General features: G+C 41.9%; 1 protein-coding gene and 1 pseudogene across 1 annotated transcript; both read left to right on the top strand.

The window, feature by feature from the left end:
• Positions 4369–10187, top strand: LOC8083418 (annotated as a pseudogene).
• Positions 11161–12017, top strand: LOC8083417 (two-component response regulator ORR42). Its single transcript, XM_002447451.2, has 2 exons — positions 11161–11376; positions 11717–12017. Exons 1-2 carry the CDS (start codon positions 11164–11166, stop codon positions 11900–11902), a joined length of 399 nt encoding a protein of 132 aa, XP_002447496.2. The 5' UTR covers positions 11161–11163; the 3' UTR covers positions 11903–12017.

Here is a 22453-nt window from a genome sequence, read left to right as displayed (position 1 = left end):
CCAACTGGTCCTGTCCTCTGGTACTTTTGGATATATCTTGACCAACCGCCGATGTTGCGAGTTTCTACTTTGCGTTCGGGTTTACGGTCATATAGATGGCTATCATCGGCAGATGCGATATCTAAGCCAGTGAGCATGAGCATATCGGCAAGAGTGGGGGAAGCAGGGCCATGACCGAAAAGAAAAGCATTGAGAGTATCTGACCAGAAGTATGAAGCAGCTATCAATAGTGATTCATTTCTATTCATATCGGCAATGGATAGCCTGATACATTGATCTAGTTTGTGTTCACCCAGTGCACTTCATTCGAATTACTGACTCTCAAGAACCAATCCTTCCATCCCTTGGTGGAACTTGGCCAGGATCGGAAGGTGTCTTTCCACAGATCTGATGAAAAATTTTCGGCCCTAAAGGGTATTCTATTAGTCTCAGCGTTGATCAAATAGGTGGGATCTGGGTCACCCAATGGACCGAGGCATTGAAGGTGAGGTTGCTCGGTGGGGATAACGATTTTATCAGTCCAATCCTAAAGGGTTGAAGATTGGAGGAATAAAAAAGAGAAGAAAGAAAATGCTAAGTAAGTAGACATACAAAAGGGTAAAAGTACGGCAAAGAGAGGAAAAATGAGAGTAGAATAACCTCAGGGACGATGAAGTTGATGGCCATTTCCTCCTGAAGAAGAAGAAGATCGGAGGCTTGAAGAACTGTTGAGGAAGATTTTTGCTGGAGTTCTTGGGTTCTTCGACAAGACCGCCGCCAGGGAGATGCATTTGGAGGATGTAGGATGACAAGTTAGAGGAAGAGTGCCGAGGAAGGAAGTATTTATAGGACAAAGTGAGCAGGGGCATTTCTGACTTATCTCTTTGTCGTATCCGTAAAATTCGAGGGTGTGCAGTTGGATATGGTAACTGTTCGCACGGTAATCAAGGGATTGTGCAAGTGATTTGACAGCAAGCGGTCATGATTTTAGGATATATTTTACTGTGCGAGATCTCCTGGTCGGGTCATCGGCAATTCACTCTAACGGAAAAGTTGCCGATGAGCGGCTGTTTAGGAGATTTGGTTTGAGAAGTTGAGAGATTCGAGGAGTATGCTAGAGATCCGGGTTAAGGTTGTTCGGATTTGGTGATTAATTACTGTCAGAAGGAAATAATTATGAAAAGGGCGTCATTATTAGGAGAGAATTTCGAAAGCATTAATGATTTCATACTCCGAAATTGGGGGGCATGTGTTGACACCGTTTTTGGACACGTACCCGAGAAATTAGTGGAGTACAGATCGGTAGGTGGAAAAGTAATGCTTGGTTGGTAGAAGAGTTTCCGATGGGTTATGATGCCGATGATAAGGCAGCAGGATATGACCAAGTCCGGGGGTGATTGATCTATGCCGATGACTGATATTGATGGTTGCCGATGCCGATGGAAGGTGATTTGCTGATGATAGCAGAAGGAGGCGTAGGAATTGTCAACAGGATGGTGACAGTGTGTCGATTGCTTACGTTGGATAGATTAATGTTTTCCATAGTTATTAGATTTTGTTTTTACATACGGATTCCGTTCGATTTGGGTCCTAGTCATGTCTGGTTGTAACTCTTTTGGACAGGGTATAAATGTAGACCCTGTAGCAATGTAAGAGGGGATACACAATCAACCAAACACAAGTTTTTACATCTATTCCAGCATCTATTTTTTGACGACTTCGTCACCTCGCATATTTTCTTTTTACTTACGAGTTCTTAGGAATTCATCGAGTTAAACTCGGTGAGTTCTCAAGTTTCGCGTGAATACCTCTTGGCCGTGGCATCCGGGCGCATCGCTGTTGTCGGGAGCAAAGTATTTGAGTTATCACCTTTGTCGGTTGTAAGGTCAAATCGGCTGGCACGCCTTAACATTGAATCGGTTATTAGCCCTTTGCGTTTGTAGATCTACTTTTGCACCAACAGAGGGTATAGGGTTTATACCCCACACCTGAGCATGGCTCAACTCTCCTTAACTCTCCACTAGATCTAATCTACTACATTGGAGAGTGTAGCCCTAATCCTCTATATAAGAGTATGATCAATTCATGGGACACATCTTAATCCATGGGGGTCTGGGGTTTCTTATATAGGGGCACCTGGCCTCCCTCCCACCTTCAGCAAGCAATATGGTACTAAACTTTCCATCATGTCTCATTAAAATGTACGTAAAATTTAGGATTTGTAGTGATGGCAAGGCGGTGATGGCAATTAGTCATGGTTCGTTCACCGTTGAGACTAGTAGGCCTTTCAGCTTCCAAATCATCGATCTTTAATTCCTTTGCTAAATGTTTGGGGCCTACTCCTTATAGGGCCACCAAGGAATTTGTGTCGGCCTTAACTATTCCTTAGAGGTAGCCCACGCATGCCATCTTGCCTTCTATGTCACAGTTTGAATGATGTCATAATTCAAGATTTGTGACATCTAGTTGATAAAAATCCTTTTCACAAACCATGAGTCCAAAATCATGTTTTGTGACATCTGTGTATTCAATTGATTTCAGAAATCTATGACATTAGTTTTTAACATCACAAATATTTTTGACATTGTTTTTGTCATGATTCTTGCACCATGCCATGTAGGATCAGAAAATGTCATAAGTGTTGATGTGGCACTGACTTGACACGAGAAGACACAAAAATGTCATAAAACTGAAATGCAGCCTATTAAAGCAAATGTGGCAGGCAAACTTATAATGGGCCAAGCCCAAATAGAGTTCTTTGTTTTTGGCCCAACCCATTTATGATTTACAATTTTTTTGCCCATATTTCATGATTCTCATTTCTATTATGTCAAACCCAGCCTTTTTATGTGCCACTTTTTTTCTTGGTCTATTGCATGGCACAATTATTTTTCCACAAATCACGTGTTTTTTCAATAGCCCGTGAGCACAAAAATAAATCAGATTACACATGTATGGGCTCAAGTCTATATATTCCATTCATGACCAAACAACAAGATCACATGTCATACACTAAGATGTTAATTACATTCGTCATTAGTCGTAACATAACCTTTCCACAACTCTCCATGTATTTCATACACGTGTCCTATAGAAAATGCAAAAATGATGGGATGTGATGAATTGACCTAAGTGTCAACAACCATGTAATTAGAACAATTATAAATATGGAATAAAAATTGGTAAAGGATTGAATGTCACAAATATGTAGTCACCATACAATTTTTTTCTTTTGTTTTGAGAACTCCTTCGCCCTCTCAATGTTTAGCAACAGCTTGCTTATTGCCATGGTGAATTCACATGTAATGCTATCTGCCCGCCTAACCTGCACCGACGGAGAGGGCGACTCAGGCGGAGCTAAAACTCATTCGACTCCGGCGATCCCCGACGTCGAAATAGGGCTCGATCTCCGGCGAGAAGTAGGGGAGCGGATCAGGACCCCGACGCTACATCGCCTCGTGGTGATTTTTCCTCTCTTCCCCATTCATCATTCTGTTTCACAGTGGGGCGCTATTCCTGGGGGTGAGGGCGGCGGGTTTGAGTTAGTCTGTTTCCTCCCATGGATAGAGTTCATTCGCAGAGATGGGGAATCGTAGATTGACTTTGGCTCGTCCCCCTTTTGCTCTCTCTCTCCAGCGAGTTCTAAGAATTCTCCACATAGTTACATGAAGGATGATCAGTCAGGACAGGATTTGGTCGATGAGCGTTCGAAATTTCGTAAGACATCTCAGGTACGATTCCAGGGTCCAGCCGCAGAAGCAATTCGTTCTGATGTGGATGTAGTAGATATGGATCTAGTGGATTGGATGAACCCTGATCATTTTCCTCCTCTGAACTCATCCTAGAAGAACCCATCAGTGGCATTTGGATTTCCAAAACATTCTCAGCCTGATGAGAAATCTAGAGCAGAAAATTTGAGACACTTTAGAGTTCCCCCAATTGTTGCTGTTGATTCTCAAACAATTGCAGTGGGAAATTTGCCTATCCAATTTTAATGGGCGAACAAAACTTCACCAGCAATCCAAGATGCAGATGACTTTGGAGTTCAGGTTCAGAAGCTGAGTCCAGTTGGGATGGAGCAGATTTCAGATCGATGTGAGAAGTTCGGCCAGAAGATCCAAAACAGGCTGAAACTAGAAGCTCCAGGAAGGGATAGTGGGCCGGCCTGTTATGGCCCATCTATTGAGGACTAATTTGCTCACTCATACTCTCCTCCTGCCATACATCCCAGAGTCCACACACACAATTGGTTCTGGGTCGCCGCCGCTAGGGTTTGGGACGTGAAGGCTCAGAGGTTCCCTGCTAAGGTGAGTGAGATTTGGAAGTTTGGCCATCGAGCGAGGTTTTTGAAACGCATCCAGCTAGCAACAATCGATGGGAGAGCATAAGTAGAGGTTTTGATGTCCAATATGGAGAGGAAAGCCTATCAAGCTCGAGATGAGGGTGAGCGGGTCAGGGAGAGTGGCCGATTTCAGGGTCGTCGTGAAGAGTATCAGGGTCCATGGCGCGATGGTTGTGGCCGTTGTGAGCTTCAGGGTGGCAATGATAGAGATCAATGCTCAACTCATCAAGATTTTAGAGATCTTCAAACCAAAGAGAGTTCTGATCGTAAGCGGGTAGGGGAGAGGCAAGATACCCGAGATGTGAGGCAGATGACAGAAGAGGACCTTCGCCACAAGATTGAGGACCGCAAGAAAAATTTTCACCAGCAACAGAACTGGGGATCGAATGCAGGTCAGTCTTCTGGTCCTCCAATCAAATGTTTCAATTACAATGATTTTGGGCATCACCATTCATCCTGCAAGAAGCCACCATTTTGCTATAGCTACCGAGAATCTAGACATAAGTCTGCTCAGTGTCCGTTATCTAAACCTGTTAGAGGTCTACATTTATGTGGTTATGGCTTGCCAGGACAACTTTTCTATGCCCTTGATGTTCTAGAGACTGTTCAGGAAGGTAAGGCAGTGGTGGATGCCCCAATTAGAGCTTTGATTTCTGTGTTAGAAGGTAGAGGCACTAAACAAAGAGTTAAGACTGAGCTTCAGTATTTGGTGGATTCTGAGTGGAATTGGGACGTTCAATGCATTTCTAAAAGTGAATTTACAGCTACAATTCCATCCAAGGCAGTGATGAATCTCCTAAAGAATATAGGGAAAATCAAGTTCATGACTGCTGACATCTTGGCAGTGGTAGAGGAGACAAATCTAGACCCAGATGTGTTTCAGGTTTTGGAATTTATGTGGGTTCGTACAGTGGGAGTGCCTGATAATGCTAGAACTTAATATGCCATTATGGAATTGGCCAGATTGGTTGGTGATCCAGAGGAAGTTCACATGCCATCTCTGCACTGGAAATCAGTCTGGGTAAAAGTTTCATGCAAGAATCCTAGCCAGATTCAGGGGACTTCAGAGGTGTTCATCAACAAAAAGGGCAGGAAAATATCATGGTTCTACTCAGACAAGCTTAGAAAATATCCACCTAACAAGCCTGATGATGATTTGGATAAGTTAGATGATGATATTGCTGATGAGGAAGATCCTGAATCTCAAGAGAGCCATGGTTGGCTGGAAACTAGGAAACATTCTCCAGCTGAACCCTCTAGTCGTCCAGGGGGTCTTCTGACTATCAGGGAAGGAAGGCGTGTGATAGTTGTAAAGTTGTTGAGGCTCAACATCTAGCAGTCAAGGGCTATGACTTGATGGTAGAGTTGCAAAATCTGGCTCTAAAGGTGAATTCTCAGGTGGATACATATTTGCAAGATATGATGGTAACAGAAAAAACACCAGCAGAGATAGATAGTCAAGCAGGGGTCCCGATCAATGAGCTCCAAGTTTGTCAGATAAACAAAATGAATGATGAAGAAGTGGTAGAGCAGATCCTCTGTGTTACTGAAACATCTGAGAAGCTCAAGCAAAAAGTCCAAGATTATCATACATACCAGCCTAAGATGGAGATTTCTTTAGAAGCTGATGGGTCAGAGGACAGTTTATCCTGTAAAGTTGGAAAAGGGGAAGATGTAGAGGTTCTCAATAAGATAGAGGACAGTCTCAAAGAGATGGGCTTCATGGATGTGACCAATGACAAGAGGTCGGCTCAGGAGGACATGCATTCAGGCAAAGGCTACAACATACAGGAGGGTGCTGCTATCAATGCTAGAGGGGATATATATCTTGGCTTTGATAGGAACCGGTGCTTCACCAGACAAAGCTCGAGGACTCTGGATAAGGGGATCCCAATGATGCAGAAAGCAATGAAAGCGAAAGCTGGTAACAAAGGTAAAAATAACTGTTCTTCTTTATGCTCCACTCAACCTTTGTGTTCTTTAGATGAGATTTCAAAAAATTGTGGCTTTTCTCTGGGCTTTGAGGAAGAAACCAGATTAGCTAATATGTCTTTGGTCCAAGATAAAGAGGAGGCCGTGACATCCCTCTTACTCACTAAAGAAAAAAACTTGCTAAAGTCGACTGAGAATAGAGTTCACCCTTATGTTGAGAGTTCTGGTTCCCAAGACAACCCCATATTAGAGATTAGTGGGGGAAAGTCCAAAAAACAAGTGAATAATTTATCCACCTTAGATCAAGGATGAGAATTCTTTTCTGGAACATAAGAGGGTTAGGTAGTGCCGGTAGGAGAAAACTTCTGGTAGAGTTAATAAATAAATACAATTTTGATGGTATATGCATTCAGGAGACTATTAAGGCTAGCTTTAAACAGAGAGAATTAGAGAGATTTGCTGGCCAGAAGGACATGTTCTGGTCTTGGCTCCCCACTACAGGTCATTCAGGGGGTCTGCTAATGGGGATAGACAAGGAAGTAGCCGATGTGATAGAGGTAGATCAAGGCAGTTTTTTCTAGAATTACACTCTCTCTATGAAGAAGGATGGTTTTAAATGGATGCTGCTGAACATTTATGGACCTGCTCATGATGACCGAAAGTTAGAGTTCTTGGAGGAGATTCAGGAAAAAGTGCTGAGTTCAGATATCCCTATGATTTTAGGTGGAGACTTCAATCTGGTTAGGAGGGTTGAAGAGAAATCTTCTAGAAATGTGGATACTCATTTGATGGAGGCGTTTAATGATATGATCAATTTTACCTCACTGAGAGAGTTGCATAGATCTGGAAGTCGGTTCACTTGGACTAATAAACAAATTCCACCCATTATGTGTGTGTTGGATAGAGTGTTGGTTACAAACTCTTGGGAGGATCACTTCAACTTATCCTCTGTAGTTGCTGCACCTAGATTGGGGTTAGATCATAATCCGCTGATCATGGATACTAATGAGATAGTGGTGACCAAGAACCACTACTTCAGGTTTAGTGCTCATTGGCTGAACCAGTGCGACTTTAAAGAGTGGATTCAGAGTAATTGGCCCTCAAGATATAAATTCAACCCGTTGGATCACTGGCACATTATTTCTAGCAAACTTAGAAGATTGATAAAAGGCTGGGGTCAGAACAATGATAGCCAATAGAGAAAGCAAAAGCAGGATATTTTAAATAGAATTGCTATTCTAGATGATTGGAGCTACTCAAGGCCGCTGGCTAATGTTGAATGGGCTGAGAGGTATGAACTAGAAAGATTGCTGCATCAAATACTGTCAGATGAGGAAATCCAGTGGCAGAGGAGAGGTGGAGAAAGATGGATTCTAGAAGGTGATTCAAACTCCAATTACTTCCACAAGTGTGTTAATGGTTGAAGAAGGAAAATGAAGATAGTTATGCTAGAAGCTGAAGGCAGAGAGATTTTGGATCCTCAGGACTTAAAGGTGCACATAACAAACTATTATAAATAGTTGTTTGGAAGGCCGGAAATGGCAGAAATCCATTTAGAGCAGGACATGTGGCCTGTTGATCGTCAGTTACAGCAGTCAGACAATGATAAACTCACCAAACCTTTTTCTTTAGAGGAAATTGATACCACAATTAGAGAAATGAAGAATAATACAGCTCGAGGACCCGATGGTTTTTCAGTGGAATTCTTTAAAGCTTTCTGGCCTAGGCTTAGGGGAGATATTAAGGAAATGCTTGATTGTCTACATGCTGGTACTTTAGAGCTATGGAGGCTGAACTATGGAGTTATAATCTTGCTACCTAAAGTCAAACCTACAACAAATATCAAACAGTTTAGACCGATATGCCTGCTGAATGTCATTTACAAAATTATTACTAAAACTCTTACAATGAGGTTGACTTCTGTGATTGATAAGGTGATTAGTCCTTACCAAACTGCTTTTATCCCTGGAAGAAATATTTTAGAGGGTGTGGTGATACTTCAAGAAGTCATGCATGAGGTAAGATCCTCTAAGTCCTCAGGAGTGTTCATTAAATTAGATTTTGGGAAAGCTTATGACAAGGTTAAATGGGAGTTTTTGGAGGAGGTGTTACACAGGAAAGGTTTTGTAGAGAAATGGATTCAGTGGATAAATGAGGCAGTTAGAGATGGCAGGGTATGTATTGATCTCAATGGTGATAGAGGGGAATTTTTCAGAAGCTACAAGGGTCTCAAACATGGTGATCCATTATCCCCCCTTCTGTTTAATTTGGTGGCTGATGCTCTATCAGAGATGCTATCAAGGGCTTGTGCTGCAGGGATTATTAATGGTCTGGTTCCCAATTTAGTTGAGGGAGGTCTGTCACATTTGCAGTATGCCGATGATACTGTGATCTTATTGCAATACTCACCTGAGATCTTAAAGAACATTAGATTAATTTTGTCAACCTATGAGGTACTGTCTGGCATGAAAATCAACTATGAGAAAAGTGAAATCTTGTCCATTGGGCTTGATGAGGATATTCTTCTTGCTGCCAATATCTTGGGGTGTAAGGTTGGCGCTCTGCCAATGAGATACCTAGGTATGCCTGTCAGCAGTGCAAAAATCTCTAAAGCATAGCTGGGTTACGTGAGTGATAAGATTGAAAAAAGATTGGGGACATGGCAGTGTGAATACTTATCCTCCGGGGGGAGATCTAGCTTGATTGATTCCTGCTTGTCAAGTGTCCCGCTTTATACCATGGGAGTGTATCAACTCTATGAAGGAAACTTTAAAAAGATTGATGCTATTAGAGCAAGATTTTACTGGCAAGGGACTTCTAAGAAGAGGAAGTTTCATATGGTCAAATGGGAAGCTCTAAGCAGACCCAAAGAATTTGGGGGTTTAGGTTTCATGGATGTAAGAGTTATGAACACTTGTCTTTTGGCTAAGTGGACTGACAGACTTGAAAGAGGAGATGATAGTCTTTGTTGCTCTTTGCTCAGGAAAAAGTATCTAGATAATAAAAGCATCTTTCAGATCAAGAATAAGGAAGGGTCTCAGTTTTGGAGGTCCCTACTAGATATTAGAGAGTGGTACCAAAGAGGTAGAGAGGTGATCATCAAGTTAGGTCCTCAAACTAGATTCTGGCATGACTGGTGGTTAGGTAACTGTCCACTGAGAGTTAGTTTTCCAATTTATTCAAGATTGCTTCCAACACTGAGATTATGGTTAAGGATGCTTTGGTAGATGGCCTGTGGTCGATAGAGTTTAGAAGGCAACTAAATGAGTCCCTTTTTGATGAATGTACCAGTTTACTAGAGCGTCTGGGTTCAGTGGTTTTGACAGAGGGAAAGGATTTGGTTACATGGAATTTAGACAAAACTAGTAAATACTCAGCAAGATCGCTGCACAAGTTCATGACTAATGGAGGAATCACAGACAATAGAATGATGTCAGTTTGGAAATGTTGTATTCCCTTGAAAGTAAAAATTTTTATATGGATGGCAACTCATGATCGGATTCAATGTGCAGTATAGCTGAAAAAGAAAAAATGGTCAGGGCAAGAGGTCTGCTTTATGTGTGGCAAGCCTGAAACCTCTGATCATATACTTTTCCAATGTCCACCAGCAGTGTTCCTCTGGTCCTTCCTGAGAACCTGCTTGGGATGGTCATCGTCCCCCACTAACTGCGAATCGCTGTTTAGAGATATAATACATAAATGTAGAGGTGGGAATCAAGGGGTGATGCTGTTTATTTGTGCAGGTGCTTTATGGTCTACGTGGAAAGCTCGTAACGATGTGGTGTTCAACAAGAAGGTGTTGCCAACGCCAGAGAGTCTGATCCACAAGATGATCATGCTGATCAAAGCCTGGAGCCCGCTTCTGAAGCCCAAAATGAAGCCTATTGCAGAAGAAATGATCCTTGCACTGTCAGCTGGGGCTGCGTCTGTGTAGTCCTTTCTTCTATCCAGCTGGTTGTTGCGTCTTGTTAGTCTTTGCCAGCTTTCCTTGTTTTTAAAAAACTGGTGTTTCTTTGGTCTACTCAGCTAGAGGTGTTGGTTAATTCTGTGGAGTGAGTTCTTTTGCCCCTTTATGTCCTTATCCTGTAAGGTGGTGTCTCCAGCATCGCAACTTTGGCTCGTTAAGCTTTCAGTAAAGCTGGGCAATGCCTTTCATCTAAAAAAATTCACATGTAATAGCTAGGAGTGCTACACAAGTTATATACACGTGTCAGAACCCAAGGGGCGTAAGATCTTGCATTTTGATTTGGAACAAGTAGTGAATTAATTAAGTGTATCAGATTTCTGATTGATATTTATTTTCAAGCAGTTATCGGAAAAATCTTTCAAAATTGGGAAGAAAACTTTTGCCTTGGCTTCGCCTATAAAATGGCCCTACGACCATGGTATGCAGCACTAAAAGAGGCAGCCAACTACCAAGAAAGAAAGATACATGTGCATCATCATCTGAAGTCAAGGTTGGTCCTTAATTTATTTTCTTTGTTTTTATATTTTCACTAGAATATGTATAATTTGTCTAGACCATAGTTGTAGCTATTATACTCTTATATTAGTCCTCGTATCGCATGGCTCAAGACGACTTTGGTTCCTTGTACAATGCATGGAGGAGCCGGTGAACCTAAAAGTAATTGTTTCATTGGCTTCTAGTTCATTTTAGGAGAAGAATAGAGAAAACAACATCTAACTATAGTGCACGAAAGAGCCAAAGCAGGAGCTCTTAATAGTCTACATATTTGTCATTCATTCTAATCTAGAACTACTATAACCTGATATGACACTACAATTTGGAAATAATATATGTTGATGTTGTAATCAAGACGAGAATATTATGATTTTGCATCTTCTTCATAGTTTTGGGTAGTGAAGAGTACTATTAAAATTGATTTCGTCATTTTGTTTGCAGTATCTTCATGGCATCTAGGAACCAAGGGTCTGCCCCAAGGGCATTAGTTGTCGAGGATATCAAAGTTGATTGTGTGATTCTCATGCATATGTTGCACAAACTTAACTACGTGGCTACTGCTGTTGAGAATGGAAAAGAAGCTATTGACCTTTTTGTGGAAGGGAAAACATTTGACATTGTTTTCTTAGATAAGGATATGCCCATAATGCTAGGTCCTAAGGTACGTATATATTTCAAATTGATACATAGTAGATTTATATTTATTTCTTGTTATTTTTTATGAACATTGTTCACAAGTTTCTCCAGAAGTTATAGCAAAAAGATATCTTCTAGCATTTTGACTTGCTAGTATTACTTATCCGTTATTTCACTTGTCATGTTATGTTACAGTATAACAAATAAGAAACTTGTAGCATATATGAAGCTAACAAACCAATTCAGTTAGTTTTATGATAGACTTTTGATTGTCTAGTAATATAATATAAACTTAAGCATCATCAAAAATTATAGTAAGATTCATAGCAGAAAACAATCTAATTTCTTAGTGGATTGTTTGGCAGACTGTGGCCAAGATCCGTGCCATGGGAGCTACTAAGGTGAAGATTGTTGGGGTCTCAACAGATTTTGGTGCTCGGGAGGCATTCATGCAAGCTGGTGCTGATGTGTTTGTGCCCAAACTGATGAAGCTTGAGACTCTTGAGGCTATGCTCCAAGTGGTCATTAGCAAGAAGAACATGAGCAGCTAGCAACAACTTGTAGCAACAACATAATATTTGCTTGTGGAATATTATTCAAATTTGATGCTTCATTAAAGATTATTTGCTTTGTTGGGACGAGAGAACTCTACAAGTTGTAATGGTTTTGGACAAATTTTGATACTTTCTATGATTACTACTTTTATGTTTTAAGACAATCTGGTCTTTATTGTTCAATCGGTTATGGTGGGGTCTGCTTTGAGAATTAGGTGTTGTGGCTCCTTGTTTCCATGCCTTTGTATCTTGTCTTTCAGGTGACCTCGGAGCTTTAGGCAAAGCCTCTTGGAAGGTAGACCGCACAAGCGATCTGGACGAGACCAGAAGCTTTGCCAAGTTGAAACCTGCTGAGAAAGAGATCAAGATGTGACTAGGTGCGAACACAAGTTTAATATATGCCCTTATATGTCAAGTTTGTGGTGAATGATTCCTGGGAGATGATCAGACTAACCCTGGCATGATTATGTGTGTGCAACATGCCCCTTGGCTATGTTAGTGTGCAGGTGTGGTGCACAGGATGATCAATAGACATGTCAAGTAAAGATGTGTTGTGCTGATGGCATAGGAGCATTGAAGGATAGACGTGAGGCTTGGACTAAGGGGCCAAGATGACCCAAAGATTGATCATGGTGGCTGACACTTGGAGACATCAATAAGCTACAGTACATGAGAAGGAGTTGACTGTGATGACAAAGTCAAGACTGCAGTTGACCAAGTTAACCGGAGGCGCCAGAGGACTTAGTGATCAAACAGTTGAGAATGATGGTGACACGTGTCGAGATCGTGGAGGAGGCATAGTGGATATGCCCCTTCATAAGGATTTGTGGTTTGTCTCAAAATCACGGGATGGACGGTTTTCAGGTTTAGGCCTCAAAATCTAGTTGAAGTTCTAGCGGGAACAAAAGGAGGCATATGGCATCATCGTGAAGCTTGCATCGAGATGAAAACAAAGTCGCAGGGACCCATGGCTATTGGATGATTGGATCTCAAGTTAGACCATTATGTATCTGACGTTAAGTGGTTGGTTGGGAACTCCAATGTAAGTTATTTTTGTACCAAATGTTGTAACGTTATGGCAACTCCATTGTTCATCCTGTTTGAACTATAAAATGTAGATTATTCAAGGTTTCCCGAGTACACCCGACAAACTACCAGGTTGTATGGCTTATATGTGCATTAATCAAAGGTCTACAAGACAATGATGGGCATATATGGGCCATATAATTTAGGTGGTTCTGCCACATCCTTGTGATAAAAATATAAATAACGATACCTAGAATACTCCCGAAAAGGCTACAATGGTATTTTGTGCACTTGTGGAATCCTTCATATTATATTTACACTCATAAATGTCAACACTTGCTTCGAACAGAGGTGGCGTAGGCATCAGACAAAAGGACATTGTGTTTGATGGGCAACCCAAACTCAGGCTAAGAGATGAGGACACTTGCAAAAGGAAAGCATTGGACAAATGATGTAGGGTCCATGTTTTCAGTAGTCTTTGTTTGGAGAGATAATTCTTTGGATGTAGAGGTTGCATAAGACAAAGGACATCAGACAAATTGGATTGTGTCCAATGTGATTTGAGATGCCTTGTTCGGACGTTGAGGTTGCATAAGACAAAGGACATCAGACAAATTGGATTGTGTCCAATGTGATTTGAGATGCCTTGGGTTGGTTTCAGTCGTTCATCGGACATTGGCACAACAACACATCACACAAATTTGTTGCATGCTCTCGGCATGGACTTTAACACTACATCAGAGGCTAACATGGCTTTGTCTAGCATCGGACAGAGGTAACATTGGGTGCACAACGGCTGGTTCCAATTGCTAGTGACATGTGTCACTCACGTATGGCATCGGATGCTGTCACATTTGTCCAATGTGGACCCCCTAGATAGCCCAATAAGGGTGGCAGCAGCTAGTTGAGGCTTTGGGCCTCTATAAATATGTGTTGGCAGGGTGTAGCTCACTCTCTTGGCTCTGTAACTTGTTTATATACCTTGTGAGCATACTCCCATACCTACTCATCTAGTTCATTTGTTGATCATCATTTGTGATATTGGGAGTGATCCTAGTTGCATTTTCTTAGAGTTCGAGAAACTAGTAGCAACAGAGATTGTGTGATCACTACTACATAAAACTTTACAAAGGTGGTTGTTTTCAGTTTTCAGAGGCAGGCATGGAGAACCGCCTCTGATATAAGGTCAAGTAAATGAGGATTAACAGAGGTGGTTGTTTGCCCGCCTCCATTAATCAATGAAAATAAACAAAAAAAAAGAAAATGTCTACATGGGACTAGATCTAGGCTACACTGGCCTAAGGCATCATGCCCAGATCTAGATAGCCATTACACCACTGCTGCCGATCCACTCGATGTGAACCTAAGGAGAGGGAGGAGGTGGCCAGGGGCCATGCCACCACCCAGATCTAGGCCCTGCGAGTCGCTACTGCTGCGTAGATCTAGAGCCGATTGCACCACTACCTCCATGTTGCGCAAAGCGCATCACCTCCACCGCGCCGGTGGAGAGGGAAGCCATCACGCCAAGGGAGGGAAAGGGAGGCCGCACCACCATGCAACCGAAGGAGCACCGCCATCAGATTAGATCGCTCCACCACCAGATCCACCACTAGCAGTAGAGCCACCACTAGATCAAGCTAGTGGAGGCTTGGGTAGAGGAGAAACGAAGGAAGGAGGGGAGTCGAGCGCACCGATCCGTTGTGCTGCTTCTTAGGAAGGGAGAGGGTGCTCGCTATGCTGCTTCTCAGGAGGAAGAGGGGCTCACGGGAGAGAGTGGAGGGAGGGAGAGGGTGGTGGGCACCATCAAAGGGAGGGGTGCCGCTCAACTGCATGGCCGACGGAGGGAACGAGGCAACTCGACATGGAGAGAGTGAGGGGGCGTCTACCTGGGAAACCCTAACATACATTTATATACTGGTCGCACGTATTGGGTCTCATCTCTAGTATTAGGCTCTTAAATGGGAGCAAGCTAGGCCAGATTTTAGGAGGCAGGCCTTATAAAATAACTACCTCGATAAATGATTTACCAAGGCGGTTGCATTATAATACCTTCCCCAATAAATAGGCATTAATTGAGGTGATTATATAACATTGCCCGCTTTGATTAATAGAATTTAGGAGATGGTTTTTGGTAACCGGCTCGGTTAATAAAAATGACCGCCATGGTTAATCTAAAGCATTAACCGAGGTGGTTGGAAATCTTGCCTGCCTCCAAGGCCCATCTTAAAATGCCTCCGAGGTGGTTAATCTGAGGCATTAACTATGGTTCATGAGCTGCTGGAATTCTTATTACTCTTGGTGGTTGCCACCACCTAGATAGCTTGGAGTAGCAGGATTGTTAAGCAGAGGATGATGATTGTCTTTGGCTCTAATCGGTATTATTGTGAGGGGTTCTTGTGCCTTCCTCGTGGGACATTCGCAAAAGACAACTCTAGTGAATTGCTCATGACTTGTGTACCCTCATCTTGTGTTGGTTCTTATGGTGCCCAAGTGTTGGGTTGGGTTATGTGATGTCTATATATTAGCATGTGACCACCAAGTGAGTGTGCCATCACAACATGGAAAGTTACTAGCAAGCAACCGAATCATGAGATAAATCTTTGTGTCATCAATTGATATTCTTGTGATTGATTTATCTCTTGCCTGGTTTGGTATATCAAGCTACCTCCTCTTGTATTACATTTATTCATACTTATCTTGTGTAATAGTATCTTACTAGTGTAGCCCAGTTGTGTAACTTAAGTATTTAGCTTTTTCTTGCTTGCTCACTAGTTGTAGAAGTCATGACTTGGCTCTTGATTGTGTGATATAGAGATTATAGCAACTAGCATTCGGTAGGTGGTTTGCAACATTTTATAAAGCTAGAGAAAAATTGCATTATAACCTGTCTAACCAATTGCTCTAGTGATTTGTAGATTTTTAATTTGGCTATTCACCTCCCTCTAGCCATTTAGACCTTTTAACAAGGACAACTTTTATAGCATGACCTTCTGAACATTTCAAAATTGATGCACTTTCCCATACTTCCATTAGTTATAGTAATTTGAGAAGTCATAGACTCATTGTTGACGGTAGATAACCATCACATTTATATCAACAAGAGGAAGGAAAAAGGGCACAAAACATTCATCAACATAGAACTAGGGTTTTATCTAATAGATTTCCATGAGTTTTGGTGAATATCTATTTCTACAGGTGGTTATTAGAAAATAGCCCAAGAAGGCCCACATGTCATGATTACATCGAGAGAAATGAGATATCAAAGCCACATACGAAAAAGAAGCATCTAGAAGGTTTGAGAAGCCACCGGAACAAAGAAGAAGCAGGGTGGACTTAGGGCCAGGGCACCCACCCTGATAGGTGGGGGCGCCCGCTGTGGGGGTATAAACCCCTATACCCTCATGGGTCGACACGGGCCGCACCATCAGAGGTGGCTTGGCACACAAGATAAAGACGTACGACGCACGACGCTGGTCGGCGTACACCGCAAGGCTACAAGATATTGTACCAAATAGGATACTTTGCTTGTAACTCTGTCCCTTCACAGTATATAAGGATAGACAATAGAAGTCAAAGATCTCATTACATCTCCCATCAATACAATTAGACGCAGGATATAGGTATTACGCCCACTCAACGGCCGAACCTGGATAAAATCCTTGCCCGTGTCTTGCGTCACCATCTAGTTCATAGCTTGTGCACCTGTCAACCAATAATCTACTACCTTAGGCATACCTCTAGGTAGACTGCCGACCATATTTCATCGACAGTGGCACGCTTGGTAGGGGGTGTGCGTACAGCTTCCTAGGCAAACCAGATGGCCATCATCCTCGACTTCACGGCCATGGCGGGCGGCCTCACTTTCACCGATGGCTAGATCACCTGGACCACCAGCTTCAACAGCTTCGCTACCAAGACCACGAAGAAGACACAGATCCAATTTGCATCGATCACTTCTTCATCGACATCAGCTGCAGCTCCAACCACACTGGCTATGGCTCTAACCACTCCAGCAACGTCTCCGACCACGCCGACAATGTGTCACCTGCTTCCCTGCTACAAAGGGAGGCAGATCGATGACACCGACCTGCTCAGGCTATCAACCAAGTTGTTTGGCCTACTTGCTCTGACTACCAGTCGTAATAATAATCGCCACGAAGAACGGCGCTATGACAACAGCGACCACCGTCATGACAACATGTCGAAAAGCTCGAGGGCTAGACAATTTTGTCACCACCGACCAGACTTCCATCCAAAGATAAGTGTACTTCTAATATTTTATTTATTTTTGGCATAATATTTTATATAATGTCCTTGATATGATTATCCCTCGAAACAACTTTTTTAGCCGACTAGTTTTTTCTCCTACATGAGTTTTCTAGAGCTAGCACTGTCTCCGACTCCTCCATACACGTGCACGAGATCCGCCCTCTGCATTTTGGGTGGTCGGCAGTAGCTCTCTAGCGAGGCTGGCAATCCTACGCGTGCCTAGGTTCCGCACCTCATGCTCCAGATTGTTGGCTAGACCAGAGCTGGAACAAGCTCTAGGATGAATTAACTACTCATGCTAGTTTTAATAAAATGAAAAATCTAAAAACTTATCTCAGTGCTGATTTTTTATCTAGAGTTTATTTATACATCATGTACTACCTATTCTCTATGTTTAGTTTTCAGGAGTTTGGCCCAGTCAACAAGCTATGCTCGAGGACTTATCAACTATTCCCTACGCTGCGCCCGGGGACTGCTCCGACCACCGAGCACGTTTATGTTCCCAACCACGCTCGGGGACTGGTCGACTAGTCTCTATGCTATGCTTGAAGATTGTGCCGACCACCGAGCATGTTTACGTTCTCAACCACGCTCGGGGACTTGTCGACTAGTCTCTACGCTGTGCTTGAAGACTGCCGACCACCAAGCACGTTTACATTCCCATCCACGCTCAGGGACTTGTCCACCAGTCCCTACGTCGTGCTCGGGAACTATTCCAACCACCGAGCATGTTTATATTCCCAACCATGCTTGGGGACTCGTCAATCACTCCCTACGCTGTTCTCGGGGTTTGCTTCGATCACTCTCCGACCATAGCTTGGGGACTGCTCTTATCACCTACATATGAATTGGACTCATATACAACTGAGGGGTGATTTTAATTTTTTAGACCATGCTACAAGGCTCATACTTCGCCTTCCAGCAAGCTCGAGAACTACATCGGTACGATGCATCTGGCGATGAATCTCAGTATCAGAATTTCTATGTGGACTTTTCTTTTTAGACCCTGGCACCACGTGCCTACGTCACCTACGACCAGGCTCGAGGACTAAGTGGGCACACTTCACCTTACGGTGAATATGCTTGCTTTTTGAAAGCCTATACTTTTTGGAAAAGTAAAGTGGGCACACTTCATCAGGAAAGAAATCTTTTTTATTAAGAGCACCATGCATTATTCGAACAACCTGCTTCTTCGATATTGATGTTGATCAACTGTCTTTTGAGTTGGTTAAAATACCATTGCAACTGTTCGAGCGACTTTCCTACTGGTCGAAGACGTCAAGCCTCACTGGTCGAAGAAGCTCAAAACGGCGTGTTACATCATAATACATGGAGCTCGGGGACTAGCTGTGGGGGTATAAACCCCTATACCCTGATGGGTTGACATGGGCTGTGTAACACCCCAGGTGTTTGCCACTAGTTAGACCTTAGGTTTTCAGCTCAAACGTGCCAAGATAAGTGGTGATGATCATGTTAAGGTCAAATCCATGAAAGTGAGCCTCAAGTTAAACTTAGAGAATGCACCCTTGCTTATATATAGGCCCTTTTCAAAGTGCATGCTCGGGTAACATTAATGGAACCTCTCTCATGTGTCCCACATCCATCACAACCTATATTGATCACTCAAAAAGTTTCAAGAAGTTTGGAATCAAAAGGTCACATGAAATGATAAGTTACATGCTTGTTGGAATGACCTCATTAAGTGAATCGAACCATAGGTCATCAACCAATCCTTTCAACCTTGCCCAAATGACTCTAGATGAACTCTACAACAAAAGTCATGAAGGGTACATGTTGAGCTTGTGCCTAGAAAATGCTTCAATTGGCTTAAAACCTTAATTCAAGCTTTATCAAGTTGCTGCTTTGACCAAAGAGAAAGTTTGACTTCAATTTGTGAGGTTTGACCTTAAATGAAAGTTGTAGTTTTGATTCTGTAGAACAAACTTTTTTTAATGGTCAAGAGCTATTTTTGCCCCTAACCTAATCATATTGAGCTTACAAGATTCAATACAGTGCTGTTTTGGAACTCCAGAATTTTGGCTAAGTCCTGAGGTGCTCAGTTTCGGATACCCTAGTTGGGAGCCTTGTATCTTCCAAATAAGACTGAACCAGTACAATGTACTTTTGTAAATGTTTTAGTATAGTTTTCATACTACAATCTTTATTAAAGTTACTAAGTCTGAATCATCTTCTAATCATGTCAAATAGTAGTCACAAAATTGAATCTGCTATAATTTCCCGCACTTAGAGTTTCTAAGTCTAGGTTTGCAGTTCATCACGTTGGCATTCCGCGTTCTCCAAATTTTACTAAACAACTTGTTTGGGTCCCAAAATATAAGTTGGAGTAAATATTGTGGACAATAGCATGCCAAAATATGACACCAGTTGGACTTCGTTTTGGTCATCAATTTTGAGTTTTGCTAATCTTTATCAATTCATTGACACTCATAGGTTGGCATCAAATTATCTTCTAATCTGTAACTCTAATGACCATGGCACCATAATCAAAGTTGGAGAGTGTCAAGAGTAGAGCAAACTTCGTTTTTGGTCCATGTCCAAATTCGGTGCAGAACCGGCCCAAAACGCGTCCCACCTAAGCCACTTTGCTGCTCGACACGTGTTCGGTGAAATGCCTCAACGGACGGACACGTCGCTGGTGCGTGGCATCCATGCCCGAGTGCGCCCGCTCCTCCTCTGCTGCTCGCCCAGAGCCCTCCCCACAGCCGGCTGTCGAAGTGGACACACACCCCAGCGCCTTCCTCACCCCTCTCCACCCCGGCTCGCTCTCTCCACCCAGCGCCTCCCAGAGCGGAGCCCCCATAGCCGCCGGTCCTCTGCTCTGCGGCTTGCCGCCCAGCTGCAGCTGCTACGGCGTCCCGCTGTGCTGCTGCTTCCTCCGCAAGGACATGGCCAAGGCGTGGCCACGCCCTCCCTTGTAGCAACCATCGGCCGGCCGGAGCCCAGACTTCTCCGTCTCCGGTTTCGTTTCGTCTCTTTCCGTAATAGGAAGAAGAAAGGACCTCGGGTTAGAATAAGAAACAACTCAGGGTTCCAGATGCGAAGCCAAGACTCATATGAACAGTGTTTATGGGTTATAGCGTGATTCATGGGAAGTCCAGGGTCCCTGGTGAAAGATCTGTTTTCCTTTTCCTTTTTTTTCATATTTCTGGGTGAACTTTGGAAATCCATAGTAATTCATAGAAAAGTCGTAAAATAGCAAATGTAGACTTTTTAGAATCCTTGTGAAATTCTCTATGCAGTAGATCTATAATATGCCATGTTTGTGTTTGAAGTTTTAACGGTAAAAATAGATCTGTGCAGTTTGGTTTTAATTGCTTGTTATATTTGTCTTTTTCATAACCACTGTATTATTGCTCCAATAAATGTGAACATATTGTTGCATGCTTTACATATAATATTTGATGTCTGGTAAAATTTACATGAATTTAGGAATGACAGATTAAGAGTTATAAAAATAACAAATTCCCTGTGTTGCTTTGCTTATATTCTGAGTAGGTCTGCATGTTTATATTGTTTGGCTCAGTTAGGTTGTGAATCATGCCTGGATGAAAATATATGAGTTGTAGTACTTTTTATAAGCTTTCCATCAAGCTAAATAGCATAATTTTGGGTTAAGCATATCTTTAGTTATAGTGGTTTAAATTACTATTTCAGTTTCTGTCTAAACCCAGACAGGAATACATTGTTTGTTATGTAAGACCTTGTTAGTGCTAGATTCAGCTCTAGATGTTTATAACAAAGTTGTTCACAATTTAGTAAGCTTTCTAGAAAGTACATAACCATAATTTGTGGGAATATGAAACTGAAGTTATGGCTGTTTGATGTGGCATGATAGATTCTATCCATGTGTTGAATAGAGATGTCTTCATGGGGCATGACAAATGGTTTATAATTGTAAATAAAAAATATAAAAATGGAAAATGTTGTTCCAGTACAATTATAGTATATTTTTATATAATGTTAGATATAATATGGTCATGTGTTTGAAGAAAATATGATTTATGCATTTATCTTGCTCTCACATGGTTAATTGCAATAGCAATTTATCTTTTTCATAGATGTTTCTATGCTTATTAAAATGCTGTGAAATTTATACAGTAGACTATGGATAGTATGTAGAAGCTACTGTAATTTTTGTATAATTTACTGTGCATGTTTGTTATATGTTCTTTGATTCACCTTATTATCCAAATAAATTAAGAAATGCAATAAATAATTTTATTTGGTAATGACCACTATGTTTTCTGGTGTTCTTTAGATATATGCAAACTGTTGGTAACAATGGTTTTGCTCAAATGCATGTTTGAAACATAAGTTAATAATTAATTGTTTGCAATTGTGGTTTCTGGACAGTTTGTGGAACTGTTTGGATTACAATATGTAAATGATGTTTTCTGGGAATCTTGTTTATAGCAAAGTTGTAGATAATTCACCTATCTAGCTGCTGTCAAAATTTGGTAGTATTTGGCGTTATGGTTTGTAAGTTATGTCTATTCAAAGTTGAGTTTCAGAAATGGTTGCTCTCTGTCTTGTTAGGACCTGATTCTGTAATTCTAATATTTCGACCTGCCAAACTTATGAATCATGCTTTGATGTCTAAAGATGAAATGTAGATAATTTCCTAAGCTTTCCATAATGTCTTCTTTCATGTCTTTTGTAATTGTGTAACTCCAGTTATGATTTATTTTCTCAGCTGCTGTTAACAGTCCTAAAAATAACAGATTCCTTGTATTGCTGTTGCTTGGTATATTGCTAGGTATGACTCATGTCTTTGATAATGGCCATGTTAATACACCTGAGATATTGTGAAATATGTATGCCATGCCTGATATACTCGGTTGCATTCTTTTCTACCTTAGTATGTTGGTTGTGTAATCATTAAGTTGAGCAATGAGATGTGCTTAAGTATGTTTAGTGTAACCATGCTCTTGCCATGCTTTTTGTGTGTGATGCTTTGTCTATTGCACTTCTATGTGTTCATACACTTGCATCTTACATCTCATTTAGGTATGCTAGATGAACTACGTGAAGGACTTTATGGTGGACCTAACCGGATGATGGAAGGACTACACAACTGTTGTCACCTTAGATGTCGTCAAGACGGTGCAAGCTGACATAACTAACTTGTGTCGGATTCCAGGCAAGCCCCGGAGCATTCTAAGTCTCCTACCCTCTCTTTTTATAAAAGCACAAGAGTATAACTTTATATGATGCATTAGGTGATAGGAGTTG

Source organism: Sorghum bicolor, chromosome 6, assembly GCF_000003195.3.
Source record: "Sorghum bicolor cultivar BTx623 chromosome 6, Sorghum_bicolor_NCBIv3, whole genome shotgun sequence".
Lineage (NCBI taxonomy): Eukaryota > Viridiplantae > Streptophyta > Magnoliopsida > Poales > Poaceae > Sorghum > Sorghum bicolor.
Note: the sequence above shows the minus strand (reverse complement) of the source record. Positions and strands in the feature narration are given on the sequence as shown.